We start from the raw sequence: 20529 nt of genomic DNA, 5'->3' as shown, positions 1-20529 counted from the left end.
GATCTGATCAGAGTGGCCCTTATCCTGCAGGATGCCTTTGATGTGCCCTATTTCAGCATCAAGCTTGCATGGTAAGCAAATGGCTCGGGCCTTATTTACAAGTTTGTTGATAAGACCAATCTTATGGTGTGAAACTATAAGAATCCCAACATATATATTGACCAGTGAAGGTAAACTTGCGGTAGACTGTGGTAGAGAGTCCCCTGGAAGATTTCCCAACTAGTACTTTAAGGAAGAGGAGTTCGTTTAACTGCTACATTTCATAGGTGAATTTGAGCGCAGGATGGAACCCATTAAGACATGTAAGGAAATTGTTACATGCAACTACGGATTTAAATACAGCAAACATCTCATCTAGTCATTCCATCAAAGAGACGTTTCTCATGGAACCCAACAAAAATGTTTGCAAGAGCTGGTCCTAGAGGGGATCCCATGGCAACACCATCTATTTGGGCATACATCGCGTCATTAAAACTTAACTCAACTGCGCGAGTTGTCGAGTTCATAAGTTCAATGAATACTGATTCACACAATGGTGCAGGGTCTAGATTGCCATGATATAGTGCTGCAGTGCAAATATCTATGGCTTCCTTAAGTGGAACATTGGTGAATAGGCTAGCAATTCAAATGAGCACATGGATATAGCATTGCTATCGATATGCAAGTCCTTTATGGCCTTCGCAAATGTGAAGGAGTCCTTCACCGTGTATATGGAAAACTTGGTCAAAGTCGGTTGTAACAATTCACTCAACCATTCAGTCAATTCATGTTGCGTAGAGCCGGTCATAGATAAGATTGAGAGAGAGAGTTTCTGCTTGTTAGATCAGATAGATTAGATCTGCTAGTTAGATCAGCACAATCTGAGCGAAACCAGCTGAATCATTGCAAAAAAAACTTGAGAGTTTAAAACATAAATGAGTTGCAACCAAAATTATTTGTTTTTTCTGTGATTCTTTTTACGCTGGTTCAGTCTTCAATTTCCCCGAATCAGGCCCCTCGAACTCGCCACACCCTCCAAGTTGATATTGGTTTGGAAAACTCTTCAAATTGTGGTTTTTAAAGATTTTTCATATCAAAAATATTTAATTTACTAAGAAACTGACTATCATACAACAATGAAAGTAAATGGTTCAGTATAGTTATTTAAATTCATTTTCAGTGATTTTAAATCAGGTAACTCAAATGGAATACCTGTCACGCTTATTAAAGTGTTTATTTTTGGTGATAAACCTATTTTCAGCTATATTAATCAACCTGCACCAGGTTGTCACTCTTAAACACAATAAATATTCTTTGATGGAAAGAATAAAAACAAAACCATTACATTCTGCTATGGTGCCAGATTGCGGTGGTTCATGCAAGAATTCAATTTTGTTGTTAAGCAAATGTCCATGCTAATATTTATCCCTTAATCAACATTACTAAAACAGATTACCTGGCCATTATTTCATTGCTGCTTGTTGTGCACAAATTGGCTGCCACATTTCCAACATTACAGCTGTGAATACATTTCAAAATTACCTTGTTGACACTGAAGCACTTTGGAACATCCTGATGTCATGGAAGGCGACATATAAATGCAAGTTTGATTTCCCTCTGTCTTTCTTTCATTCATGGATCATACATCTCATTGCTACTTACTGGCACTGAACGAATGCTACATGTACCTATAGAACAAGTTACTTCACTTCAAAGAAGTAATTCATCGGGAGAACCCCTTCAAAATGGCTGGACATAATTATGTCTTTATGTAGTTGCAAGTATTGTCCTTAAAAGTATCTGTTTTGGCAAGTGATTGTGGGCTTACATTATTGGAAAGGTTAACTGTTAAACGTGATGCATTTGCTCTTCACTAGAGGCTCCACAGATACTCCATCTTTGAGCAGGCAGATATTGTCCAGCGGCTAATGATGGAACTGGGCCTTGCTCAGCAGAAGATCAACATCCTGGCCCATGATTATGGAGACACCGTTGCACTGGAGCTGCTATACAGGTTACCACTTTAAAATTGAGTGGCATTTGGGGGCGGGGAAAGTCACCAACTGAGCAACAATGTTAAGTGCATTGTATGTTGTTCATCTGTCTCTTTTTCAAAAATTACATTTGCAGAGTTCCTGGTGAAGTTATGTTTCACTGGTGCCAGCATTCCCCACTGCCCTAAACTCTCCCCACAGAGTGCTATATTGGCTGTTCTCTGCAGGCATGGTGTTTACTTGTGGAGGGAACCAAGCTGAGCACAATCTGTGTTCAGCAAGTCATTTGGATTGTGATCAGCAGAGAACTTGTCTGTTTCCCACCTTTATTCTGGAGCAATTTTAAGGCATTGCCGCACCTATGTTGCTGCCCTGATTGAGATTAGTTAACTTGGCAATTAGACTATGGATCAAACCTGAGATTGTATAGCTCAGCACTAGCTGCAGGCAAAGACTGAGTGGGCCACTGAGTGTAGCTCTGCACAAAACTGCCTCTGTTGATGGATAAGGCACTGCTGTCCCTGAGCAGAGAATGATGATTGAACTACCCAGGTGATCCTGTTTGCCAGATCCCACTGGCAATAGTTTTGGTCTGAAGCCAGCATCTGTGGTAGAACCAATGTGACTGCAATGTAATCCCACTATTGAAAGTTTCACAATTCAAATGATTGAGCTTTGTCTCTCCTGTGTATTAGGTCTGAACACAGTAAACCTGGACATCTGACGATTAAGAGCCTGTGTTTGTCAAATGGAGGTATTCAGCATTTTGGTTATCTCATTAACATGATGAACTCATTTATATAATTCCCAATTCCTCTGGATGAGAGCTTACTTCGTATTCTTTGTAATAATTTCAGGAATTTTTCCAGAGACAAACCACCCAAGATTTATACAGAAGGTCTGTATTTTATCCATTTAAAAAAAAATTAAAACTGAATGAATTAATTGCATTAGGTGTTGGGCTCCAAGTAAGAGCTGAATGTGTCTTGGATACATTTAAAAGGATGCTATATAAGCATATGAAACTGAAAGAAATAGAAGGGTATGTTGATAGGGTGAGATGAAGTAAATAGTGCAGGAGGAGCTCTTATGGAGCATGAACACAGCCATAGACCAGTTGGGCTAAATGAATTGACATCACAGAAACAGGCGAATGTAATGTGCTGACGTCTTGAAGCCTTAAAGCACCAGTTTCCTGTCAGCAGTGCTAAACATGGCAAGCAGTAAAACCACAGCAGGGAACAGACAAGGTTGCAGGATGAGAAAGTGTAGCCAACATTGTGATATTTGGCAATTGTGACAGTTCACTCAGGATGAGTAAAGATGTACTGCAGCAGGTATGTATATCTCTCTTGTTTCTGGGCTGTGAAGAAGTGTAGGTTGGCTCAGTCTTGTTCACTGTGGAGCAAATCAAGAGTGGTTGATCTGTAGCTTGAGGGGAATAGTACTTTAATCATTTCTTTTTGTTGTTTTATCTATGTTTTTAATGGGAGCTAGCAAAATTTAAGTGATATGTTAAGATATGAATCATTTTGTTCTTCCAATTCTCTTTCCCTACACCGCCTTCCTTCCTCTCCCTGAATCGCCACAGTTGCTGGGGTACAGCTTCACATGCTTGGGAGCTGCCCAGTTCTTCACCCCAGTGTCAATTCTTCATGTTAGTCCTGACAGGTCTTGAGAGGCTATTTAACCATGATTGGGGCTAGGGGGGAGGTGAGGGTGGTGTCAGCAGGTAAACTCAAGCCTCATCCTGATTTTGGTTCTACTTTTCCTATCAGTGGCTGCTTATTAGAAATAGGAGACTTGGCTTTTTATTTACCCTGTGCCCAACAGGGGAGACTTGTGCATCTCACTGTTGACATCAACTGAGATCGGCTAACTCAACATAGATTGTACCTGGAATCTTGTTGCTAACACAACCAGAGATGAACTAATAGGAGGATAGTACCTGGTTCAAGACTTAAAGGCTTCCGCCTTTGCTTTCTCTGAAATTTTGTATCACTAGTATTACTAATGGAGAAATTTTAATATCATATCCTTATTTTGTTAACCTGGGCTTTACATTATTTTTGACATATAAAAGTGCCCATTGTCTGAAATGAGTAGTAAAGAGTTAATATGGACAATAAAAAATCCATTCCTGTTTCTCTAACAATGTATCCAATAAGATTTGAAACTGGGAGTGAAAAGTTATTGCAGTTCTCTTCAATTATAACTAGTTAATGTACTGTGGCATTGCTCACTATCTGGTAAATGGTTATAATTTTTATCTATATAAGCGATGATGATTGAGTTGGGACAGAGACTTCAGAAACTTATTCCACAGAGCCATATAATGACCAGAACCTGCAACAACATTGTGAAAGCTAACAGCAAAATTGAATGGAAAATGTAGACAGCAGTTTACAATGATAAATATTGACACAAAATGTAACAAGAATTATGACAACAGTGAGTGAGGTTTATGGATAGCAAGTGTAATCTACGCAGGATTTCTAATAGTATATATGGATGTTTCTTAACATCCAATGAAGCAAGAGGCAGTTGTGCCTGAACACACAAAAGCTTATGCGTGCCTTTTTAAAAATTAAGATATGAGCAATAGATTTCTAAATTAAATTCATAATTCTTTCCTTTTCTTTACAACAGCTGCTCAAAGACAGTGGGTGCTTTTCACCAATCTTTACCAGACTTATGAACTACTACTTCTTTTCAAAAGGGTGAGCTCTGCAACTGTGTGTGTTTGGCATAACTTGGATTAAAGCCAGTGGGAAACAGAAATAAACTAACCTTCCCTGAACAAGAATTGGGCAGGGTGTTTGTTTCATTCTCTCAACCCACCCAATTTGATCGCCCTGCACCAACAATGCAGTAGTGATTTGAATCTTCTGAATTGCTTTACATGTGACAGCTAAATTGCTGATTGCGATACTTCTCACAGGTTGTGGGTGCACTTTCTTCAATTCACTAATCTCAGTGAAAAAAGTTGGTGTGACATATTTTGATAGTACTAGTGGACTAAGGAATATATACCGCATGAATGTTATAAGCCTAGCTCAGTTGGACTCTCTTGTCGGAAGGATCTGGCTTCAAATCCTACAGCAAGCTTTAAGTGCATAATCTAGGCTCAGTCCAGTACTGAGGGAGCCCAATATTGCCAAATAACCTGCCCTTTGAATCAGATGTTAATATGAGGTCAGGTCCACCTCTCTTATCAAAGACTCCAATAGTACCACCAAGGCATAGATTAGCTGGCATCGATTGCCCATTCCTATTGATAGAACTAAGTGGCTTGCTGGGCCACTTCAGAGGGCCAGAAAGAGTCAGCCATGTTGGTGTGAGATTGGAGTTACGTTCCCTAAAGGACATTAGTGAACTAGTTGTGGTTTTTAATGACAATCCAAAAGCTTTTATGGTCACATTTATTAGCTTTTATTTTTGTCAAAAATGGACCTTTGGGCTGTGATGAAATCTCCTGAAGGAATATTTACTTTGGGCTTTTCCAGAATCAGCGCAGTATTTGGACCCCACACGCAACCCACGAATGCAGAGTACTGGGACATGTGGACCATGGTCCGTGTCAATGATGGGAACCTGGTGATGGACAGGTGAGTGAAGCACCTAAAGCCTTTCAACTTGCATGTTATGTTCACAGCTCGCAGCAAGGTGTAATGCTTCAGGCCCCAGTTAGTGTTTAACTGTAGGCAATCCAAGTGTTGCTGTTGTATTTACTGTTGCTCAGAAATTGGCACTCACCATTTCTCAAAATTGCAGCAACCAGGCAGCTAATTGCACTACTGGTGGTAAATGTAAAGGCTTGTGAGATGTTGTAGGATGTAGGTTGCATCATTTGGTGTTAATTGCACAACTGTTCCAGAATTTGTGAGAGGAGAATAACCTGTGCCAAGCACACCTTGTCTGTTAATTGGTGTTTTATATATAACTTATAGCCTCTTACTTGTCTCTCTCTCTCTCTCTATCATCAAGACCACTATTGATAAACATCATCGGAGCTTTCCACATTAATACTAAACTGCAAAAACGCCATCTGAAAAAATATTTCCCACTAACTTGTCTCCTAAACATTTTCAACCTGCACAGAGGATCCAGACTGAGTGTCTTGACCCTTTCCCCAGCATCCTTCATATGTTTGGAGACAAGATGAATTAAACCAAGCGATCAGATGACTCCAAGGTTTTTTTAAACTCTTTCATGGGATGTGGGCGTTGCTGACAAGGCCAGCAATTGTTGGCCTTCCCTAATTGCCCTTGAGAAGGTGATGTTGAGCCATTGCCTTGAACGGCTGCAGTCTGTCTGGTGCAAATACAGCCACAGTACTGTTGGAAAGGAAGTTCCAGTCTTATGATCCCACGACAGTGAAGGAATGATGATACAGTTCCAAGTCAGAATGGTGTGCAGCTTGAGGGGGACTTGCAGGTGGAATTACATCTGCAATTATAGAAGTCTGAAGATGGTAACAATTGGATGAATGAATGTAAGGACTGTCAAGGTTCGGGGAAGGAGGAGCTGGAACAGGCAATAATGCATTAAGTTTTTAATTGAACAGAGAGGAGAAGCAGATTACTGGCTGCTGCTACAGTGAGAAAAATCTTATAAATGGCCAGCAGAATAGGACATGGTCCAGTAGAAGTAGCATAAGCTCGTTAATTGAACTGAACATCTAATGGGTTTAAAACGTCAGAGTAATTAAAGTCTTAGTGCAATACATCTCCTGATCATTGGCTGAATCAAAGCTTTCAGTTCAGCAGGTTCTGTGCTCTGTTAAAACTCTAATTAAATATGTACTATAGTGGTTACATTTCCTAATGATAAGTTTACACTCTGCCAATTGGTTTTAATGTTACTGGCAGTTTAAGCATGTTACAGCAATGTTTTTAGGTTGGTCGAGATTTTCTAGCACCACCGTAGTGGGTTTCCCTTTGGCGGATGCGGCAGGCCATTCAAATCTCCAATGACTTCGGCAGGACCAGAAAATCCTGCCCATAGTTTTTACTTGGCATGCAGTATAATTGCTTAGGCTGTTCACTGGGCTACAAGAGGTAAGGATTTCTTAGCCCATCCTATATCCAAAGGAATTTTTTCAGCAGGTGGATGGTTTCTTGCAGAATTGTGCTTGTGTGAAAAAGAGTCCAACATGCAGCGGGTAGTGCCATGTGGATAAGGATGTCTAAAAACATAAAGCTGAGTATCTGGTTAGGTAGTGGATTGAGATTTACTCGGTTAAGTACAGATAATCCAGTGATGTAGTCAAATATGCTTTCTCCCTGAGCTGCTGGGACCTTGCAAATGTGCCACGGAAGCTGCTAGGTCAAGGCTGTACAATGCTGATTTAACTCTGAGAGGGGAAATGCGGGTTATTGCTAAACCTTTCATTAGTGGAGGAGTTGAGTTGGTAGAGTCCATGATAGATTGTCCACTGCCTGTGGAAGCTTGGGCCAAAAAGCTTTTCTTTTTCTGTGCTTTTTAACATTTTTATTGTCTACATCTTAGTTCAAAGTTGCTTAATTCAAATAATTTGATCATTCGTATTTTGGCAATAAGCTCCCACTTTGTATTATTTACATTGCTTAATTTAATTTAAAATCCATTTTTTTAAAGCACAAGAAATTACCAGGAGCATATTGTAATTGTGATAGGCTTACTAATATTTATGACTGAAGTTATAAAAGAGATTCAGGGTGAAACCTTAAGAGAGAGCTGGATCAGTACCTGCCTAGAATGGAGATTGAGACCTAGAGAAAGATTAATGGGGCTCTTTGATCTTTCCCCTCCCCCACCAAGGGGTAGGATAAGATAGTTAATGATCCTTAAAGTAGGAGATAAACAAGTAGTTCAGGCAAGAATTCTGCTGGAATAATGATGAAATTTGAATGGAGTAGGATTGATGGGCCAAATGGCTTTTTTTCGGCCGAGACTTTCTTACATTGTGGGAGCTGAGAAATAAAAATAGGGAAGGTAGAGTATCACTGTCAACTGGCCCATTGCTGTTGTCTGTTTTGAATGGATGCATCAGAATCCTTTGCTCTACCTCCATTTGGTGCATCCAATTCTGGAAAATGTTATTGAAATGCAGATATTGCTTGGTCATGAGGGGAAAAAAATGACATCTTGGATCCTAATTACCTAATGCTGATAGAGCCTGATTTTAAAATGATGAAATGCAAGGCAGCACTTTATTGTGTGGGTGAAGTATCAGCCAACTCCAGTATAGAAGAACGAGGGGGTGAGGGATGAGAAAAGGTCAACAAGGGACAGTTGGAGTGAGAAAGAAGCAGGGAAAGATTGGAGACTCGAAGAGGAACAGTAGTAATGTGTAGGTGGTCACAAAGCAACTTCCCCTTCCTGTGAAATATTCTTGGTGGTGTGCACTCTCATGTTGTGCCTGTGTAGGCTGTCAGTTCATTTAATAAAAATATATTTCATTGTCATATTGACTCAACTCTTAAACCTGTCAGTATAACATCCTATAGTTTAATTCTTTTTCAGTGTTTTGCAGTTTATTAATCAAAGATGGAAGTATAGAGATCGATGGGTAAAAACCCTGACTTCAACTTCTGTTCCATGTGAGTATATTGAACAAAATGTGTTTTATATTAACAGAAAGTAAGAAACTATTCTAATACATGAAAGCTGTTTACAAATAATTTTGTAGTCGGTAAAACCATGCATTTCTGTTGGCAGAATATTCCTTGTGTTGTGAGATTATAAACTTATAGGGTTAATGTACTGGGTGGTACTGAAGCACATAGACCAGGGATAGTGTGGGGTCAATTGAAGTCTGTGCAGATTTAGCTAATCTGAGTTTCAGTAGTGGTCAAGATGGCTTCTGCACCCTGGGTTAAGGAGCAATGAACGAATCATCCAGAGTTCTTGCTGCAAATAGTTCTTTAGTGACTTCTTTTGGCTGGAGTTATTGTTGGTGGGTCTCATATTTAAAGAATGCCTCTTTGTACAACTGTAGAAATTGTTTGTTGGGTATCAGAGCTCTTGAGTATTAATGCATTCTGTTAAGTTAATTTTATTCCAACAGTTCCAATTGCAGCAGTTTATTAGCTCCAATTAATTGGAACTTAAACCAAACAATATGAAGCCTTTCCTAAACAAAACCAGTGGTTTCAGTCTTGTTCCAGTGTAGTATGAATATCCTTGTGGTTCCTTGTAAGACCTGATTGTTATTAACCAACACAGACAGCTGCAGTGACTGAATAAATGAAAATATGCCTAATATCCAACTTCTGTTGCAGTGCACTTAATCTATGGACCACTGGATTGTGTGAATCCTCATCCTGAGTTTCTGGATCTTTATCAGTAAGTAGTGGTTGTTTTTACCTTCTACAACCCTTATTTAAATGATTGGAACATACAAGAATTGTCTTCAACCCCTGGCTGCGGATTTAGATCTGTCATGAAATTGGGCAGGTATATAGAAAACTAAACATTATGTAAACCTTTGCAGGAAGATCAAGGAAACGTGCAGCATGTATGTATATATAGAGTCAATAGGATTGGCTCAACCCAGGGGACTTAGAAAAAGGCTTTGGGAGAACTCAGTGATGGGAATATGAAAAGTTGGGCTGGAAGGCCTATCTCATCTGTACTCATCTTTCAATGTCCAAACAAACCTTTAGTGAACCCAATGGAGTGTTAGGATATATAACCTGAAGAGTGGAATAATAAGTTTTAAAGCTTTAGTGAAACTTCTTTAGTGTATTGGTCAGATCCGATCGCGCTTTTAATAGTGTGCTCATTTTTTAGTTAGCATGTGACAAAACAAGATAAGTTGCATTATGTTGGATGGAGAAGAGAACAATGAGCCTTATCCCATGTATAAAAGAGATGAACCATGAGGAAAACTTTAGGATAATGAAGAGGTGGCTAAGAAGTTCACTGAAGTATAATACTAAATCGTATAAAAAAAGGTGAAGATTGATTATTACTTACAGTATACCAAGAAAATCAGAGCCAAGGACATAGAAACAAAGGATATTGCAGCACAGACATCAACCAACATCACTAAAACAGTTAATTTGGTTGATAATTCATTGCTGTCTGTAGGACCCGGCTGCTACTATTCCTTACATTAAAGTACATAAAGCATTTGGGACATCGTGAAAGCCACTGTAAAAATGTGAGTTGTTTGTTCTTTGCTGGGTAGCCACCTTAGATCAGACTGTAGGGTCAGGAATTGCAATCCCACTTAATTGATGTTTGTTGACTTAGTTCAATGCAGATGCCAAGTGAGTGTGCAAGGATATTAAACAGACTGGAAAAGTCACATTCCTGTTCCCATGATGACACAGTCCATAGTACTTTAAGTATATTGCAGTGAAAGTACTTCCTCAGAGATTATCATCTTCCTTTTAAAGAATATGGAGCACATTGTGTCAACAAAGGCTCTATTGGTAGCACACTCACCTTTGAACCAGAAAGTGCATTCAAATCCCACTTCAGCACTTGAGAACAAAAATCAAGGCTGACATTTCAGTGCAGTACTGAGGGGCGCCATTGAGATGTTGAACCAAAGCTCCCTTTGCCCCCTCAGGTGAACATAAAAGATCCCATAGCACTTTTTCAAAAAAGAGTAGGGGAGTTGTCCCCAGCATCCTTACTAAATATTTATTCCCCAATTAACATCTGAAAAGCATCTGGTCATTGTCACATTGCTGTTTGTGGGAGCTTGTGTGAAAATTGGCTGCCTCATTTCCTACATTACAACAGTGACTACACTTCAAAAGTACTTTATTGGCTGTGAAGTGCTTTGGGGCATCTGATGATATTGAAAGGTGCCAAATTAATTTTTAAAATATTCTTTCATGGGAGGTGAGCGTCACTGGCAAGGCCAGCATTCATTGCCCATCCCTAAGGGGATGAAAAGGTAGTGGTGAGCTGCTTTCTTGAACCGCTGCAGTCCATCTAGTCATCTAATAAATGCAAATCTTTTTTTATATGTTCCTTCATGCAGTGAAAGCCTCAGCTGATTAGACAAGAGACATTGGTCTTGCTCACAAGTCTAATTTGCTCATTTGGGTCAAGAATTCATTTTAAAACAACAAACCTCACTATTACTGTAGCAATGTTACATTCTGCTTTGTGAAAGTTAATGGTTATTTTGCACTTGTTGGTTGAAAGAGCAGACTGCACCTCTTCAGGGTAGGTTTAAGTAGAAAGACTCCCCACTTTTAGATTGTTTTCTTTCAGGAAGTTGGTACCGAAGTCAACAGTGTCAGTTCTCGATGACCATATCAATCATTACCCTCAACTTGAGGACCCTTTGGGTTTTGAACAAGCCTACATTAACTTCATCAACTCCTTCTGAACTGACAGTTACAGCACTGGATCTTGACCGTTCTGGACTAGTAAATGTTCATCAGCTGCTTCTGCATTATGAGAATTCTGGTAACAAACTACATTTAGTATAGGCCAAATGAAAAAAAAAAGTTACATGCTAGAAACTTTGAAAATTCACAGCAGATGAATCAGCACCTGAAAGGGATAGATAGATCAATGCTTTGGGTGGAACTTACATCAAGAGATCACCACACCCAAGATGTTAAACCTTTCGGATGCTGAACAACCGGCTGTGCCTTTGTTATTTTCTGCTTTGATGTTTCGTCTTTCTATTGTATGTGTGTAGATGTTTCACTCCCTTAATGTGTGATAATTCAATGTGGAAATTACTGCATGTAACGCCTATCACTTGTGCACATTCATCCAATTATAATTTGTAAGTAGCTTCTTATACGTATAATTCATGGGGAAAGTCTTGTCAGAACTGGGAAATGGAACATTTCCAAGTGTTGGACTCAAACATTTTTGCTAGTTGATTATTTGGGTCAGGCACATATACCTTCACCCATTCAGAGACACAGTTCTTTTTAATTACCTGCCCTTGGCAATCTATTTCTTCGGCATTCTATGATAAAACATAAGGGGTGACCTAGTAGCAGTCTTGAAAATTACGAAGGGACTAGATACGACAGACATAGGGAAAATGTTTCCATTTGTGGTGGTGGTGGGGGGAGAGGCGGGGTGGAGGAGTGGAGGAGGAGAGTCCAAAACTATAAGATAGTCACTAATAAATTCAATGGGGAATTCAGAGAAACTTCCTTTACCAGAAATAGAAGGATGTGTTGATAGGGTTAGATGAAGCAGGGTGGGAAGTTGGTCACTTGGAACATAAACACTGGCACAGACCAGTTGGGCAGAATGACCTGTTATTTATTGTTCCTTGTGCAAAACTGTTCAATGATACCAATGTTCAGCATGATTAAGCTGGTCACCTCATAACACCTACATCTGCATGCTTGGCAAGCTTTATGAAATAGTGCTTTGTGGAAAAAGAATGCAGGAATTTGGGTGTAAAGATCAGCACAGCCATTCATTTCACATGCTCTCATTGCGTAAAGTTCTGTATCAGAGGAACTAATTTGTGTAATTTTCCCTCAAGTTTCACTTACTTTCCATCAGTTACAGTTTGTTCTTTTAGTTCACGCTTGCTCAATTTGACAAAGAAGTTGGTGATCTACTGAACCTTATATTCTACATGGAGCTAAAAGGTTTAAATTATGACATTGTATAGACTTGGCTTGCATTCCTTTTGAATAGAAGATTAAGGGGTGATCTAATTGAGTTGTATCCATTTCCTCTGGTGGGACAATTCAGAACACAGGGATGTAACCTTCAAATTACAGTTAGACTATTTGGGGTGATATCAGGAAACACTTTTTCACACAGAGTAGTAGACATCTCTTCAGACTAGGGTGTCACTTGAAAATTTTAAAGCTGCGATTGACTGATTTTTGTTAGGCAAGAGTTATGGAACCAAGATAGGTAAATGGAGGGTAAGATACAGATCATGCTCTAATTAAATGGTGGAATAGGCTCGAGTGGCTAAATGGTCAATTCTTGTTTCTACATATAATTCGACAAAACTCAGACTCCTGCTTATTCAGTAGTAAAATCTCTGATTTGAATTATCATTTAGTTGAGTAGTGGAAAGTTGATTTGTTAGTTATAAATGTTTCCACAACTCTGCTGGGGCTCAAAACAATCCAATTTTTCATGCACAAAAAAGCCTTTCCTTATTGACTAATTGTAACCCAGGTCCAAGTCTTTCTTGTGCATAGGTTGGTACACACTGGTTATAATCATTACTTTTTGTACTTGATTTCTTCATAATTGCATATCAAATAACAATAATTGAGATTAAAGAGATTGTGAATTCTCAAAATGCGGCACTGAATAGTCAGCCTCTGAACTGGAAACATAAGTTAATGCTTATGATGAAAAGATCCCACCTAAAATTTTAAACTGTCTTTCAGATGTCAAGTTGCACATTTTGAAAACCTGTTGCAGGGTGCACCAGCTCTTATTTGATAAGTCTCTTACATGATTGCTATGGAAGTATTTTGAGTGACAGTGCCATTTCAATAAGACCCACTGCATATGATCAGTTAATTCCATAGAAACTCTATAAAGTCCAAAACTTGCACACTGCTCCTATATCCAGGGCACACTTAGTATTTGGCAAAATTTTCAAAAAATATCTAATGCATGCTACTTCCTCTTTAACCTCCCAAGGTCTTATCAAAAATCACTTTGATAGTTGCATCTCTGAACTCTCCTCGTTTTGTTTCTTCCAAACTCTAAATATACCATCTACCCCTAATCAAACTCTTTCAAGAACTGAAAACCAACTCCTTACATCCTACAATCTACCCCCCTTTTTTCTCTGAGTCTTTTAAAAACTGAGTAATATGTCACCTAAACTAAATTACTTTGTCCTCTTCTCTATCATTTTCACCCTGGGATAGTGTTCTGCACTATGGATCTTGGCCCTTAACTGAGGTTAAAGGAGGGGAAATAAAGCATTCATTTGATTTAAAGTCTAACTGCTAACTTATGTAAGAATTTGGACAATTCAGTTCCCACTCTGCAGTGATTGAAGATTTTGCACTGCTGCTCAATGCTCGTTAATTTTCCCAGTCAACAGGGTTGCTGTACTGTAATTGCACTTCACTTCTGTTAAAAGTTATGTGGTGTAGGTGGTTTCTGGACATTGGTGCTTTTGCAATGTGGTTTGTTGTGCTGCCTGGATGGAGCTCCTACTGTGCACAGCTGCATTGCAAGAATATTCAAGTATAAAAAAAAATGTTTCCAATGAGTATTTCATCCAAACCATAATGAAACTGGTTTTGCAAAAATTTTGTACACGTCACACAAATATGCAAATACAAAGATCACAGTTTATCTTTATTTTAGTAAATAAAGGTAGTTTCACAAAAAAAGCATGTATTTTTAATTATATGGACAGTTTTGTCCTCTATTTCATGGCATAACACTTGACATCAAAACTGTAAACATTTGTTAGTCTTACAAAATGAAGGAATGTTCAGACATTAATCTGAGTAACAACTTTCAATGAAGCAGCATCATACTGGTGGTAACCCAGACAGACCAAGAAAAACAAATGTATGTTTCACATTATTGATTTTTCTTTTTAAATTTCTTACCTAAATTGGTCCCCATTAGTCAAGTAGTTTAAAATGTACGTGAGTTCTTGATGGGGAAAACTAAAGTGAGTTAAACGAATATGAGTTTAACCAACAGAAACCAGAATGACATCCACGGCCATCTCTGCCTCACTTCGGACTGTCACCTGCATTGTGACTCCATCTGCCATAGCTAATCTGGCACGTACAAGGACGTCATAGCCACCTCTAAAAACACCTGCAATAAGATGGACACAAAGAAGATGGTTTAGAAATTGGAAAACTAGTCAATATAAAGAGTGAACACACAAGGTAAAGCCTAAGGGTGACCTACTGCAGCATCAGTAGAGAAAAAAATAGAACAAAATAACACTAAAGAACAAGAAAGATCTGGTTGCATTCTGGGAATAAAAGAGAAAAATCGGTCTTTCCTGCTTGAACTGACCATTATATGCACAATAAACCTACAGTATGAGCACACGCATCAATGAGGTAGGCCAGAGTCTCTTCCTCCTGCAGATGCTGGGGGCCATGCTATTATAGGCACCAGCTGATGTATCTGCATTTCCCACTGCAGGATCATTCTAGTTGGAGGTTAGATCAGTAGAAATTGGATAAGATAGACAAAGTTTCTATGACTTTCCTGTGTGGAATACATCAACAAAATATTGCACTTGTGCAAGGTTCATTTGTCACAAGTTCTATGGAACAATAGGATCTCAACAGTTCTCAAATCTTGATCTTGGGTGTACTGTACAGCAAAAAAAAAATGCACAAGAAGGAGGACAAAAACAATACAGATTCAATTTAATCTTTCCTAAGCAAGGTTATGTCAAATGAGGAGGAGATCAGCATTAGCAGACTATGGGCCAGAACCTCTGCAGTAGCGATCGCAGTTAGATTGCCACTCCATTCCTTTACTTACCTTAGTCTGAAGCTACACGTTTCTTGTCCAGGCTTCTGACCCGGGCCTGGTGAGAAATGTGCAGTGCAGCAGCTCCAGAGTCCTTCCACTGCAGGGCAGCGGTGTCGGGGGAAGTGAAGCCACAACTTTTTATAGTATTAGCTGCTGTAAACCAGCTAAGTTTAAAAGTTCCAGCCACTTTGAGAAACAAGGGAGAAGTAGGCAAGAGAGGGTCGGCCGGTCACCTAAGAGTAACAAATGGTTTTAATCCTTCTAACTTTTCCTGGATAAATATTCTGCTAACAGAGTTGGAACCATCCAAAGTTTCCGATTTAAATTGGAGTTCCGGATGGTTCCCGGTGCAGAACAATGGCCCATCAGAAGTTTAAATTTCCCGGGCAATTGCCATGCAGTCCTTGCGTGGGGACTTCCAGGAAGCTCCCCAGGGTATCTTCTGGGGGACCTCCGCAGTACGACCCCCAGAGATTAGAAGTTCTGGACCTGTGAGATAAATTATGTCTCATTAAAAGGAGAATCACCAAGGTGGATAATGGATGTTCTCTTGTTTTATGAAAATAACTCTATCATGTACAGTCTGTGATTCGTGAAATATGTGCAGCTTTATCAATGTATCTAATCAATAGAACACCATTATGAACTTTTAAATTGAGAAACTTTGGACAGAGCACCACCCTGACTGCCAAGAGTGAGGCATATGAAGTCAAACCTGAGTTTTAAAGTATTGTAGGGGGAATATAAAATTTCCATAGTCATGTTTAAATTCTTTCATGCACTCACCCCATACTATCTCTACAAGCTGCTCCAGCAACTCAAACCTCTTGAGAACTCTGTTCCTTTAACTCTGGCCTCCCCCTTCACCCCACATTGGCAACTGTGTCTTCAGCTGTACAGGTCCTAAGCCATAGCTCTGTAATTTCCTCCCTAAAGCTCTCCACCTCCCTCTTTTCCTTTAAGGTCCTCCACAAAAGTCACATCTATGCTCATGGTAACTCTCAATATTTCCTTCTTTGGGTTAGTGTCCAGTTTTGACTTTTTATGAAGTGCTTTGGTATGTCCTCTACATTAAATGCACCACATGAATGCAAGATACTGTTTAAATTTAGTTACTTAGCCAAATTGTTTGTAGCTGTAATGCAGATTTACTCTGGCTACATTTCCAAGAACACTAGCAAAATTTGAGGCCAGTCAACACTTTTATAATGCAGGCTCTGAGCGTTTACAACAGCAATTACTTTATATTAAGGGCTCTCCTCTCCCTTTAGGTATTGAAGGAACTTACCTGCCAGGTAGAGCGTGTGGGCACTTTTATTCTCTGGGACCTTGTCCGATCTCTCGCATGGCTGCATGCCAAGGAAACTAATTATATTATTCACAGCCTCTGCAGCAAAAGAAACAAGTAGTAGTGTAGTTATTTCAGATCAACATTCTGAACTGAGGCACTGGGAAATAAATCAAACCCAATGGCTATAGGAATGACCTCCATTGAGATGAAATGTTTGACTGGAACTTATTGGATGAGATGTTAAACTTTGGCCCTGTCTGCCTTTGTAGGTGGGCACCATACTTCAAAAGTAATTTATTTGCATTTTCTTTCCTACTATCCTTAATGTTAAAATGACCGAGTGGCACTTTTTAAATCATTCACAGGACGTGGGCTTCGCTGGCTGGGCCAGCATTTATTGCCCATCCCTAGTTGCCCTTGAGGTGGTGGTGGTGGTGGAGCTGCCTTCTTGAACCGCTGCAGTCCATGTGGTGTAGGTACACCCACAGAGCGGTTAGGGAGTTCCAGAATTTTGACCCAGCGACAGTGAAGGAACGGCAATATATTTCCAAGTCAGGATGGTGAGTGACTTGGAGGAGAACTTCCAGGTGGTGGTGCTGCTCCCATTTATCTGCTGCCCTTGTCCTTCTAGGTGGTAGTGGTCGTGGGTTTGGAAGGTGCTGTCTAAGAAGCCTTGGTGAATTTCTGCAGTGCATCTTGTAGATGGTATACACTGCTGCTACTGTGCGTCGGTGGAGGGAGTGAATGATTGTGGATGTGGTGCCAATCAAGCGGGTTGCTTTGTCCTGGACGGTGTCCAGCTTCTTCAGTGTTGTGGGAGCTGCACTCATCCAGGCAAGTGGGGAGAATTCCATCACATTCCTGACTTGTGCCTTGTAGATAGTGGACAGGTTTTGAGGAGTTGGGTGGTGAGTTACTTGTCGCATGATTCCTAGCTTCTGACCTCTTGCAGCCACAGTATTTATATGGCTAGTCCAGTTCAGTTTCTGGTCAATGGTAATGTTGATAGTGGGGTATTCAGTTTTGGTAATGCCATTGAACATCAAGGGGCAATGGTTGGATTCTCTCTTGTTGGAGATGGTCATTGCCTGACACTTGTGTGGTGCGAATGTTACTTGCCACTTGTCAGCCCAAGTCTGGATATTGTCCAGGTCTTGCTGCATTTAGACATGGACTGCTTCAGTATCTGATGAGTCACGAATGATGCTGAACATTGTGAAATCATCAGGGAACATCCCCACTTCTGATCTTATGATGGAAGGAAGGTCATTGATGAAGTAGCTGAAGATGGTTGGGCCTAGGACACTACCCTGAGGAACTGCTGCAGTGATGTCCTGGAGCTGAGATGACTGACCTCCAACAACCACAACCATCTTCCTTTGTGCTAGGTATGACTCCAACCAGCGGAGTCCCCTCATCTAGTACACTAATGCCACTTTCTTAGGGCTGGCAATGAGTTACCCTTCAGTTCCTTGCCCTTCTTCCTCAGATACTCTGGGGAAGAATTTCCATGGGGTGCTCCTGATCCCCTGCCATAACTTTGGTGGAAGATCAACATTTCTCCAGGATGCTGCTGTTATCCCACCAAACTCCCCTAGAAATTCTAGGCATCTTTTGTAGCATATTCACCAACACCAGAATTATCCATGTCCTATCACTTGTTTTCCTGCTTACCACAACCCCAATTTTAATGGAATCCTGTGTGAGAAACAACAGTAAGTTCCTATTTTATTTGGAACAATGAAGATGCTGTGCCAGAAACAAACCATATGAAGCCAATTAAACGGATTTTTTTGGGGGTGGGAGTGGAAGGTAAATTCCCCTTACCATCCAATGTCTTCACAGAAGAGAGCGCAAATGTTTCCTCTTTCTGAAATTCATCTCCTACTTTATCCCAAGCAGCTGTAAAGTTAGGCTTCAGGACCTTATGTATATGATCAGAAACAGTCACCTCCAGGTCTTCTAACTATAGGACAGAGAAGGAAGATGGTCTCATGTTAGCCTATAGCAGCTTTTCTGAATGCTAAATGGATCTCAAAAGATAGTTTCCATTTTTAATTCACTAGAGCCGTTAAATCCACAATTCACTTCGCAACTACAGCGCATAACAACTTGCTTTTGTATAGCACCATAACAGCTCCTGAAGCACTTCAAAAAGCCAGAGTGGGGTGCAGCAAAGCAATAGGTATTACCTTGGCTTGGGGGTTGGGGGGGGGCGTGGAATGAAATAATGGTAGAAAAGTTATTTTTTCTTATTTGTCTTTTGAATGTGGGGACAGATGTGGCAAAGTCTAGAGTTCTGAATGAGTGCAGGTGGGGAGATCTATGAGGAAGACATTAGAGGCAACAGATGTAGGGTAGTTCTGATGAATTAGATGTGCCAGTTTAAGCTGAACTCAGATTTTACAATGAAACACTGAATTTAAGTTCAGCTTGAGCAAACAGATGGGAAGAGAGGTGGACCATGTCCTAGTGTGCAAAGCGTGTCTAGCAGGAACCAAACAAGATGGCTTTGGTCTTGCCAATGTTGAGCTGGAGGAAGTTCTGGCCCATTCCCAATTTAATGTAAAAAAACAGAACAATAGTTGTGGATAGTGGCAGAGAGGTAGAGTCAGGTATATTCAGTATACAAGCATATTAGCTGACCCCATTCTTGAAATAATGCTGTTGAAAGATACCATGTAGATTATGAAAAAGGGTCCTATACAGGATCTTGGGCATGCTGGATGTTAAACAAATATAATAGATGCCATTACATTATACATTAAACTATTATAGGGACTAGCTATGTTGGGACAGACAGCAATGAAACAATGAGAGAGAAAATTGTCACAGGAGAGGTAGTGGAAGGAGAATGGGTGACCATGTTGGAAGTTGTGGAGAGGATGGGGGGATAACTTACATCAGCATCCAACATTTAGGATACTGTTAGTGATTTTAACCAGAGTGATCTGTGTTTGGTGGGCTAGAAAGCAGATTTGAAACAGCCCAACAATAGAATGATGAGACAAGTTGGCGCCAAGAGGGTGATGATGGTGCATTCAAGAATATTTGACTAGAAGGTGTGCTTAGAGATGGACTGATAGTTGTAAGAATAAAGTAGTTGAGAGTGAGCTTTAAGAAGGTGAATGATGACAGTAGTTTTATGAGGTGAAGGGTGAGGTAGAGAAAATAGTGCCCATGAAAGAAAATATCTGGTGACGAAAGCAAAAGAGATGCTAAAGAGATAGTTGAGTATATCCTTGTGAGCTGCCTTAAAGTTGGATTTGTCTGAATTTGAAACCTTTACCCTTTAACACTATAGCCCTTAAGTTCACATGCATGAAATCATAAAGATTGTGGTGCAGGGAACACTTCTACTCCTCTTGCCTCCACAGAAATGCTTGTAAAGATATATTTAAAAATGTAAACTTATCTATTTGGTGGCAGCTGCTACTTAGGCACCAAGAGCTGAAGCAAAGGTGGCTGCCCCTGCTTCTGGAACCAATTTCTCAGAGGGGTGCTAGCATCTTGAGATATATCTGTCCCTCTGCTCTTGAGAAGCCTGATATTTAGAGCGTATTTCTTTTCTTTGCTCTGTATTAAAGTCTACCCCTCTTAATTTAGGATTATCAAATCATCTGATAAACCAATAATTTGAATCTTAAATTCACCCTATTGTTTCTATCATAATTCAAAATGATTAGTTAATTTATTTATCTCAAAAATGTCTTCAAATTTTCGGCTGTATTTTACACACATTCCTCGGCATTAAATTGAATTTGCTTTTTATATGCCCAACCTGCCATGTTCTTCTGTAATCATCTCCATTTTTCCTCATGGTTTGTCATGCTCCCT

The 20529-nt window shown here is 39.9% G+C and overlaps 2 protein-coding genes across 5 annotated transcripts in view; one reads left to right on the top strand and one right to left on the bottom strand.

Annotated features, from left to right (window-relative positions):
- The window catches only part of mest (mesoderm specific transcript), a 33314-nt gene that overhangs the window by 5063 nt on the left and 7722 nt on the right, over positions 1-20529 (top strand). For 2 of the 4 annotated variants that reach the window (XM_078553076.1, XM_078553079.1), the window contains 8 exons: positions 1857-1993; positions 2669-2727; positions 2831-2871; positions 4623-4693; positions 5480-5581; positions 8481-8557; positions 9239-9302; positions 11193-11568. In XM_078553076.1, coding sequence (XP_078409202.1) covers positions 1857-1993; positions 2669-2727; positions 2831-2871; positions 4623-4693; positions 5480-5581; positions 8481-8557; positions 9239-9302; positions 11193-11310 — 669 coding nt within the window. In that variant the 3' untranslated portion in view covers positions 11311-11568. Of the gene's footprint in view, positions 1-1856; positions 1994-2668; positions 2728-2830; positions 2872-4622; positions 4694-5479; positions 5582-8480; positions 8558-9238; positions 9303-10224; positions 10376-11192; positions 11569-20529 lie in introns of those variants that run through there. The other 2 variants (XM_078553077.1, XM_078553078.1) reach the window with 2 other exon arrangements.
- copg2 (COPI coat complex subunit gamma 2) overlaps positions 14228-20529 on the bottom strand; it is a 59073-nt gene continuing 52771 nt past the window's right edge. The window contains exons 22-24 of the mRNA XM_078553075.1: positions 18520-18658; positions 16690-16788; positions 14228-14723 (exon numbers count right to left, since the gene is read on the bottom strand). Coding sequence (XP_078409201.1) covers positions 14593-14723; positions 16690-16788; positions 18520-18658 — 369 coding nt within the window. The 3' untranslated portion in view covers positions 14228-14592. The remainder of the gene's footprint in view (positions 14724-16689; positions 16789-18519; positions 18659-20529) is intronic.

The sequence above is a fragment of the Cetorhinus maximus genome, chromosome 12 (assembly GCF_964194155.1).
Source record: "Cetorhinus maximus chromosome 12, sCetMax3.hap1.1, whole genome shotgun sequence".
Taxonomy (NCBI): Eukaryota; Metazoa; Chordata; class Chondrichthyes; order Lamniformes; family Cetorhinidae; genus Cetorhinus; species Cetorhinus maximus.
The sequence above is the reverse complement of the archived record's forward strand: the minus strand, read 5'-3'. Positions and strand labels throughout refer to the sequence as shown.